General features: G+C 55.1%; 2 protein-coding genes across 2 annotated transcripts; one reads left to right on the top strand and one right to left on the bottom strand.

The window, feature by feature from the left end:
• Nucleotides 1–53: 53 nt before the first annotated feature.
• ACRALDRAFT_1050631 (uncharacterized protein) lies at nt 54–5,193 on the top strand. The gene is made up of 5 exons (XM_071015641.1): nt 54–1,073; nt 1,152–1,869; nt 1,939–4,629; nt 4,690–4,765; nt 4,854–5,193. The coding sequence occupies exons 1-5, from the start codon at nt 308–310 to the stop codon at nt 5,091–5,093; spliced, it is 4,491 nt and encodes a 1,496-aa protein (XP_070875117.1). The 5' UTR covers nt 54–307; the 3' UTR covers nt 5,094–5,193.
• A 267-nt stretch (nt 5,194–5,460) lies between these two features.
• Nucleotides 5,461–9,119, bottom strand: ACRALDRAFT_1063943 (uncharacterized protein). The gene has a single exon (XM_071016878.1). The coding sequence runs from the start codon at nt 8,878–8,880 to the stop codon at nt 5,641–5,643; it is 3,240 nt and encodes a 1,079-aa protein (XP_070875116.1). The 5' UTR covers nt 8,881–9,119; the 3' UTR covers nt 5,461–5,640.
• Nucleotides 9,120–9,543: the final 424 nt, after the last annotated feature.

Genomic DNA, 9,543 nt, shown 5'->3' with positions numbered 1-9,543 from the left:
CTTATGGTAACGGGCAAGGAGCCAAACCACTGAACTGCATAGGTACCAACCTACCTCTGCTTGCCTAGCGCCTATGAAGCACCCGTTGGTATTTCATTGCTCTCGATTATAGAGCACATCTGTTGCTACCATTCCTTTTCATCGCCGCCCTCTACTGCCCGTGCAGTATTCGTCGCGACTTTGTTCATTTCCTGGCTAGATCGTCTTCCGCGACTCATGCCTTCCATTCGCTTGCTCCTCAACAGCATTGACTGAGCATCTCTCGGGCCACTATAGAAGGTAAACATCGTCTCGTCAGCATCAAGCTATGGCTGGAGCCAAAAGGAGAAAGAAGCCTGCTGCCAATCCGGCCAGAGGCTTCGCGACTACCTCCATCGCATCCAAGGCGCGCCCCCCCGAGTCCGTTGAAGGAGTCGAAAACGATTCAGAAGCTTCGTCACATCCACGCGGAGCGGCCGCGAAATCTGGCGCCTCTTCGGGCCCCGCCACTGGGGCTTCGCCCTCCAGCTCGAAGCCAACCGCGCCCGTGGCCGAAGGAGACGCGAGCGGGAAAATTCTAACCGCTGATGAGTTCGCACGACAATTGGAAGAGTCCGACTTGCAGCTACTGGTGGAGAAGTACGGCCCCAAAATCAGGCGGGATGCCGCTCGACAACGGTCCCGACTAGAAACCGATCGCCGCCTCCTCCGAGGCCAGGCCGAGACCCTGAACACCCGACGGTGGCTTCCCCCAGAGCTGATGAACCATATTCTCGATCTTATCCAGGGCGAGTGCCGCTTTTCCTCGTCTAGCATTTCGTCTGAAAAGACTGGGAGTGGCAAAATGCTTCCCGAGGAGGACATTGTTATTCGACTTTGGACTCTGAAGGAGACCCTTGATGCCGCGGGTTTTCCAAGCGAGCGGGTTCAAGCTGTCGTGCGTCACATTCTGGATATTTCACCCAGTATCCCTACCTCAGTCAAGGATGGGCTATGGGGCCTGGATGAGGCCATGGATTGGTTGGCGATAGAGTGCTCCCTCGATGAGTTGCCCAAATACGAGAGCCAGAGCAAACCAAACCCTAAACCAACAGGTGAGAGTGCGCAAAGTCTACTCACATACTGGCTCGTGATAATTCCCCGGGATGCACAATCGCTAACGGTGGTACAAGACACACCTCTAGAAAGCCCATCAGCGTCTGGTTCGGCAACCCCCAAGAATATCGATCCGACTTCCCGTGGACGACCTGGGAACCGAGCGTCAGAAGCATCTCCGGCGCCCAGCAAGAAGCTAGCGATCACATATGGCAGTGATATAGAGCCGGATGACCTCATTCCCGTCTACCTCGAGACGAAAGAGAAATTCTTCAGGCTGGATCGCGGCCGCCAACAAACTAAAAGACGAGGGGCAGAAAAAGACGAAGAACATGACGAGGAAATGGCGAAACTCCGGGCTAAAATGGAACGGATAGAAAAAGACGTTCTCTTTGACCACGCTCTTGCCGAACATCAGTGGAAATCAAGGCGACATGCATTAGAGAAAGAGCTGGCACTTGAAAGAAAACAGCGACAAACCGCGGCCGCACCTCAGAAACAATCCGATTCGGGACCATTGGAACAGGCCGAAGAACCTAGCGAGGCGTCAGAAGGCGAGGTGAATGAGGAGGCCGAACGTATAGCTGCGGAGATGCTTGCCCAGGGTGAGGAGGACGACGGTGATGGTATCGCCGGCCTCTTCGCCGACCTGCCCACGCAAGAGGTAGACAAGGATACGGGAGCCACGAGCATAGTGATGAACGGCAGTGGCGGCATCAAGATCACCATTCGAGACTTTGGGAAATGGGCTGGCGTCAGTCCGGTGAGGGCCCTGGAAGAAGCTTGCCGGTCGAGGTATGTCTGGTGTCGCTCGCTTCCTATCCCACCCTCCCCCTTCTTTTCCCGCAGTCGCTGATTGTTTAGGGATTCCTCCGTCAACCTGAGGTACTCAATCGTCTCTGAGATCCCATTTGCCATTCGCCATCAACTAAACATTTCCTGGGACAAGGCCCAGGACCTTCCCCCTCCCGTCGTGGATTCCAATGTACATGCGACCCTGTCCCCTTACAACTTCAACTTCCTCATGCAGTCGATCGCCACTCCGGACAAAAAACAGTCGGAAGCGTACATTGCAACATGGGCGTTGTTTCACATCTTTGGAACCTCTTCAAAGGAGGAGAAAGTGGGAATGAGGCTACCACCCGTCTGGCGCGAGCTGTGGGCGGAGCTTGCTGACCGCAGGAAAAGCGCCTTGGATGCTGAGGATAGAGACGTCGTCAGGGAGCTACGGTCCTGGGTTCGACAGAAGCAGGATCAGGAGCTAGAGGACGGGGTTATTCTTCAGTCCGCGTTTCGCGGCCGTGGATCGGCCCGCAACGTTAACGAGGCGAGCCACGGGGCCCAAGAAGCCTCGCTGCGCACAGATGGAGGTCATGAACATTATCAACGGATCTGGTCGCAAAAGGCATCCAGTCAAGCATATCAGGCGATGCTCCAAAGCCGGATGCAGCTTCCAATGTGGCAAGCTCGGCAACAAGTCATGGACACCGTCGATCGAGAGCAGGTCGTCATCATCTGTGGTGAGACGGGGTGCGGCAAGAGCACCCAGGTCCCGTCATTCCTCCTGGAGCATCAACTTTCCCAGGGGAAGCCCTGTAAGATCTACTGCACGGAGCCTCGGAGAATTTCTGCCATCTCCCTCGCGCGTCGAGTGAGCGACGAACTGGGCGAAGGTCGGGGAGACTTGGGGACCTCCAGGTCACTCGTCGGGTACTCGATCCGGCTAGAATCCAACACGTCCAAGGAGACGAGACTGGTCTACGCCACGACGGGAGTCGTCTTGCGGATGTTGGAAGGATCGAATGATCTGCAAGAAGTCACGCATGTCATTCTCGACGAGGTGCACGAGCGGTCCATCGACAGCGACTTTCTACTCGTCGTCCTTAAGAAGCTTATGCTGCGGCGCAAAGACCTCAAGGTCGTCCTCATGTCGGCGACAGTCGATGCAGAGCGGTTTTCCAACTATTTCGGCGGCGCACCCGTCATCACCGTTCCCGGCCGGACCTTTCCTGTCCAGGTACGCTACCTGGAAGATGCCGTCGAGCTCACCGGCTACAGTCCGGCTCAGACGCCTCGGGAGGCGATCATCGACCTCGATGACGATGTCGAAACAGAAACCGAGCGCCCCAACACTACGGCCTCCGGGGCGCCCCTGGCCCAGTATTCCGCCAAGACTAGGAATACTCTCGCGCAGCTGGACGAGTATCGAATCGATTTCGAGCTTATTGTTCAATTGATCGAAAAGATTGCATCGGACCCCGAGTACACTCCGTACAGCAAAGCCATCTTGGTGTTTTTACCGGGAATTGCGGAAATCAGAACCCTGAACGACCTGCTCGCGGGCAACCCGTCGTTTTCCCGGAATTGGCTCATTTACCTCCTCCATTCTAGCATTGCAACCGAGGACCAGGAAGCCGCGTTCCTCTTGCCTCCGCCGGGTACGCGCAAACTGGTTCTGGCCACCAATATTGCCGAGACGGGTATAACCATACCAGACGTGACGTGTGTCATAGACGCCGGTAAGCATCGGGAGATGAGGTTCGACGAAAGAAGGCAGCTTTCTCGGCTCCTTGACGCGTTCATTTCGCGGGCCAATGCGAAGCAGCGGCGGGGTCGTGCAGGGCGAGTGCAGGAGGGGCTCTGCTTTCATCTATTCACCAAGCACCGGCATGATGTTCTTATGAATGACCACCAGACGCCGGAGATGCTTCGCCTCTCGCTCCAGGATCTGGCTATTCGGGTCAAAACCTGCAAAATCGGCGGCATCGAGGAAACGCTGGGCGAAGCTCTGGATCCGCCCTCGGCCAAGAATATTCGGCGAGCCGTGGATGCCCTCGTCGACGTCCGCGCCCTCACGCCTGCTGAAGAACTCACACCTCTTGGTCTTCAGTTGGCCCGCTTGCCCTTGGATGTCTTTCTTGGCAAGCTTGTCCTCCTCGGGTCCGTTTTCAAATGTTTAGATGCCGCCATCACTATCGCCGCCATTCTATCGTCAAAGTCGCCCTTTTCTGCACCTTTCGGACAGCGTGCTCAGGCCGACCTGGCACGCAGGGCGTTTCGTCGCGGCGACTCGGATCTTCTGACGGCCTATAATGCCTACCTGGCCTGGAAGCGAGTGTGCCAATCTACGAGCGCCTCTGGCGGGAGTGAGTTCCAGTTTTGCAGAAAGAACTTTCTCAGCCAGCAGACTCTGGCCAATATCGAGGACCTAAAGGGCCAGCTACTGGTGTCCGTGGCTGATTCCGGCTTCCTGTCCCTGACCGACGAGGAACGACGGACGCTGAGCCGGATGCGCTATTCGTCCCATTCGCGAAGGCGCCAGAACTTCTTCGAGGTGCCTCGGCGGGTTAACCTTTACAGCGAGAACGATGTCATTACCGCAGCAGTCATATCTTGGAGCTTTTATCCCAAGCTATTGGTTCGGGACACGCCAGGCAGTCGTGGCCTGCGTAACGTAGGTAACAACCAGTCCATCAGCCTGCACCCGTCATCTGTCAACAGGGGTCATAACGAGCTCCGGTGGCTTTCATACTACCATATCATGCAAGCCAAGACGTAAGTCGCCCCCGTCATCTAATAGTTGGGGTGAACGTGTCTTTGCTTACCAACGCTCAGTGTCTATCGCGCTCATGAAACGACAGCCGTGGACCCCTTTGCAGTTGCTCTGCTGAGCGGCGAAGCACGTGCCGATGTGAGTTCAGCTGTCGCCAATGCTCCTCTAGCGCCCTCCCGGCCTATAATGCGCATAATTTATGTGGTACTGACGATTGCCTGGGTAGATGTTCGCTGGCGTGCTCGTTCTTGACGGCAACAAGGCTAGATTCGCCGTGCCAGACTGGAAGACGATGCTCGTGCTCAAGGTTCTCCGTACGCGTCTCCGAGAGTTGCTTGCCCGTGCATTCAAGCAGCCCGGGAAGTTACCCACTGCTCACCAGGAACGTTGGCTAGAAGTCTGGCAAAAGGTGTTCACGGAGGAGCCGAACAAGGAAAATAGACAGATCACAGTAGCAAAGACGTAAATAGAAGAAGGCCCATAGGCGAGGCACGAAGCTGCTGAGCTGTCGTGTCTCTTGCTCACTTTTGCTCTACTACATCCGTATAGCCTCCCTTCTTTATTCCTACCCCACGTGTAGATTTCACTGCGAGAAGCCAATCCAATGCATCTCCTGTAGCAGTTTCGTATCGGCGAATATCAAGCTGTTGCTAGGCATGATTTGCTGCACCGTTCGGTGTTATACAATCGGGGAAGAGGGCTCATGCCGCAGAGCTGGCCATGTTCACACAGCGGTGGCACTCTATATAACAACCTGTTCGTTCCTCCTTCTCCTAGCGAATAAGGGCCCCGGGGGAGTAAGCCCGACTCCGTCGTCGGCCATGATACGCAGTGGAGGGTAAGAGTAAACAATCCAGCTGGGAAGAGTTGCTAATGTGGTTGATTGGGTAGATACAGGTTGCCTGTCCCGTAGGAGCAATAGTAGAAGTAATAGTAATCTGGTAATGTGACACAACTGAAGGTAAGATAGTAATCGCATCCTGAGCCCACGACAAATGCCTCAAGCGCTAATGCTAGGCATCCTTTTTATCGTCCATGCTTTGACCTGCCGGGGCCGTGTTGCCTTTCAGAAACATGGTCCTGAAATCAGCATTCGTCTTCTTCGTCAGCTTCCCTTCTTCCGACTTCCCTTCTTCCGAGCCAGTGCCATTAACGCTCGATGTCGAAGTGGCGGCGGGATTCTTCTTGGGGACGAAACCAAGGCCCCGTCGGGCTCCCCCTTTGCCTAATACAGGTCGCTTCACACTCGGGGGTGCCAGAGCGTTCTTCTGAGTCGCTGGTGTCTTCTTGTCACCTTCCTTCTTTGCTCCCACGCCATACACAATCTTATCGGTTCGAAACTCCTCCTTTGCAAACTTCAGGTCCTCTACGCGGCCCGCGCGCAGCTTACGACCGTCGAGATCATACCCGTCTAGATGTAGTGCAGCGCGCCCTGCGCTGGCGGCGTCCTCGAATTCAATCTTGGCCGAACCATGGCTGGGCCGCAGCACCAGACTCTTGAAGCCCCCCAACCGTTGGACGATTTCTCTGATGCGTGCGTCATTGACCGTGTCCGGAATATCTAGCAAGGCGATGCTCCTTTCTTTAATCTCTTCCTGTGATGGCGCACTCGGTTGGTGGCGAGTAGTAGGGTCGCCGTTGTCGTCGGCGGCGTCCCCGCGACTCTCCTGGACACTCAGCGAACGGGCGGGGGAGTTTCTCTGTGCGTCTAGCAGAGTAGCTGTCGGCTTGGAACTCTTCGGGGCCGAGATCTCCACCGACAAGATCGAGCTGCCGAGTTTCGTCTTGTCGAGCTCCTCCGCGGCCTTCATGGCCTCCTCCTTGCTCCCCAGCTCGACATAGGCCATACCGTGACCCTTGCCTGCTTTGTTCCGAGGAATGGTGACCCGTTGAACTGTCCCGTATTTGGAAACGACACCCTTGACGTGGTCTTCGGTGACCGATGTGTCAAGATTGGTAATTCGCACTTCTCGACCTTCCTCTACGGCACCCTCTCGCTTCTTGGCTCGCGACGGGTCGGAGAGAGCTGCCGTGAGCTTATACCGGCCGTCAAGGACCATTCCGTCCTTCTTGGTCGCTTTCGCAGAGGCACCTCGGTCCCGAAACGTAATATAACTGAACCGCCGGCGAACATTTCCTTTTAGGCTAGGCATTCGGACGCTCAGTATCTCGCCGCAGTCTTCAAACAGCTTGCGAAGATCGTCCGGACCGGCAGTCGGCGGATAATTGGTGACGTAGACGGTCAGGTCAGTGCCGGGCTCAACGCCAATCTGTGCCTCCCCAAGATACTTGCCATCCCGAAGTAGGGCTGACTGAGCCTCTTCCGGGCTCCGAAATTCGATTAGGATCGTTTGCGTGTCTCCTTGCTTGTCGGGCACAGCAACCAGGCTGTTGATGCGGCCATAGTCTTTGAAGTACTGTCGGACCTTGGTCTGCGTTACACCGGATGGAACCTTGGTAACCAAAACGGAAGTGTTCTCTCGATCCCGCTTTAGTCGCTGCGGCTGCTGTGAATCCGGAGAGTCTTCCTCGTTAAGGCCCTTCTGCCTCTTTATTGTTGTCGACTCGGCTTGATTATCGACATCATCCTCCCACTTGCGCTTGGAACCTGAGGACGAGTCGGCCGAGGTCGCCGCCGCGACTAGTGCTGCCTGCTGTTGTGCCTGTGCAGCGTACTGCTCGGCGGCCTGGGCGGCCTCCAGTTCGCGACGTTTCGCTACTTCCTTTTGGAGTTCTGCAACGCTATCCAGGGCGCTGCGGAGCGTGCTGGGAAGCTCGTAGTCGTTGCAGTGCTGCACGTACACCCCCATGAGCCTCTCGGGCCAGTCCATGGTCTTCCTCTTAATCGCCCGACCCAGGACGGCCGTGGCTACGGAGGGAACCCGCAATCCAGCAGCCACAGTCGACGGCGTAGGACTGCGATCTTTCCCATTTGACGAGAAAACCATCATCTCCCACATATAGTAGTGGAGCCAAAAGTCGTAGCTATCAGCGTAGAGCTGCTTTTCGGCTAGCTTGTGCCATTGATGTCTCGCGTCATCTAGGCAGCGTTTCTTCTCTGTCAAGTATTGGATGTAGATGCGCTCCAAGCGAAATGCAGGATCTCCTCGGTAGCCGTCGCCGTATCGATGCTTCGCTTGGTCTACAAATTCGATCGCAGCGCGGAGGCCCATGTCTGCTATGTCGACTGCCTCATCCGAAGCATTGATATCCATGGCTGTTCTCTTGAGAAAGCCGCACCAGCCGGCGTACATGTCGAGGAGACCAGTCATGCCGTTCTTGTAGAGGTCGGGATGACTTGTCGCCTTGTGCTTGATCTGCTCGATGTCGTGGAAGGGCAGTCTGGCCTCCTCGGCACTGAGTATGTAGCGGGACCAAAGAGCGCCGGACCAAGGACAGTGATCAACGGCTCTCCGGATGACATCCAGCATGGCATGAGGAGCCTGCGCATATGTGCCCGACGTGGCTAAGAACCTGATATATTCGCTCCAGACAGTTTCGTCAAATGCAAATACCCCGGTTAGAGCTCGGGCATAGATGCCTCGACATAGCTCGCCTGTGGCCTCGGCGCGTCTCTTGCTTCTCTTGCTTTGGCACGCCTCCCATTCAAGGTATTCTCGCAGCGTGGTACGGTACTCGTCGTCCTTCCCCTCCCGGGCGGTCTTGCGAAGTCTGAGCTCGAACATGTCCCGGTCCCTGGTGAGCTGTTTGGCCTCTTGCGACTGGGCAGTGACCGCCTGCATGGTGGTTTCCCACGCCGACTGGTTATACGTGGAGAGGAAGCTAGAAAAGGCCTGGGCCGTGTCTTCGTATGTGACGTGGGGGACCTGAAGCCGATCGGAGTAGAGGTGAGTAATGCGCCGGACGCCTTCGGCGGTGCGAGTCCTGTCGAGCAAGCCGCGTTCGAGAGATATCCAGCGGTCCCACAGCTCGTGGCTGTCGCTGATGCGGTATTGGATGGCCTCGTAGCCTTGTTGCCATAGACTGAGAGCGGCATTGAGGGAGAAAATGTCGCGGCCCATGACCTGCTCCTCTTCGGACCACCCCACCTCGGCCGAGAGGCTGTCTACGTGAAGTGACCAGAAGTATTCGCAGTAGGCTCGCCAAACTTTGAGGCTGTTGGGTTCGGCATCGATGGCTAGTTTGTAGAGCTCGATGACTTGAACGCGTTTCTCGAGGTCGCGTGCCAGGCGGCTATGTTCGGCTACATAATCTACCCACCGGTCTTCGCCGACAGGAAGAGAGGGCGCCATATTGATGACGGATCTGTCGCGCCGAAATGAGGTGAACCATGGGATGACGAGGGTAGGACCAGAAAGAGACGATCGCCTCGGAAAGTTGCCCTACCAGGTCAAACCACGGGAAGTACGGGCTAGACGAAGGTAAAGGCGATGTAGCCAGGGGTGTTTTTAGCAGACGGGCAGGGGAGTCTGACGGCTGGGGTTGGGTAATGCGACGTCGAAAATGGGAGATCGGAACTGGGGCGTTAGCTCCAAGTGAAGTCAAGATGCGGTTGCTGGCGTTGATCCCGGGGGGGATCGCTGTGTTGGTATGTTTGGCTAAGATGTATTACATAATCTTATCAATATGCCTGCCGCTCGGTTAATACTAGGAAGCCAGTTTAAAGACAAGACACCGCTACAGCACATCTAAAATTCGCTTACGACATGGTTTATAAACGATAATAGTATTTTATGAAAGACAATGGAATTATATATTTAAATACTATAAGTAGTTACGAATACTATATATAGTATTCTAAAGGAGTTAGGAATATATGATTTAATTATAAAACAAAGACTTAAAGTATATATATATACATACTATAAACTATAGAATCTAAGTATAATAGTTTATTCTATAGCTACACCTATAAAGCTCGACTTAGGCGACTAAATAGGATCCGTGTATATATA

This window comes from Sodiomyces alcalophilus (assembly GCF_042370955.1).
Source record: "Sodiomyces alcalophilus JCM 7366 unplaced genomic scaffold ACRALscaffold_4, whole genome shotgun sequence".
In the NCBI taxonomy this organism is placed as follows: Eukaryota; Fungi; Ascomycota; class Sordariomycetes; order Glomerellales; family Plectosphaerellaceae; genus Sodiomyces; species Sodiomyces alcalophilus.
This window is presented reverse-complemented; position numbering and strand designations above follow the sequence as displayed.

Excerpts from the sequence above, each read along its gene's own strand:
- ACRALDRAFT_1050631 (XM_071015641.1), top strand. The coding sequence starts at position 308 with ATGGCTGGAGCCAAAAGGAGAAAGAAGCCTGCTGCCAATCCGGCCAGA. Across the intron at positions 1,074-1,151 it reads ACCAAACCCTAAACCAACAG|ACACACCTCTAGAAAGCCCA; the intron begins GTGAGAGTGCGC and ends CGGTGGTACAAG. Across the intron at positions 4,630-4,689 it reads CATATCATGCAAGCCAAGAC|TGTCTATCGCGCTCATGAAA; the intron begins GTAAGTCGCCCC and ends ACCAACGCTCAG.
- ACRALDRAFT_1063943 (XM_071016878.1), bottom strand. The coding sequence starts at position 8,880 with ATGGCGCCCTCTCTTCCTGTCGGCGAAGACCGGTGGGTAGATTATGTA.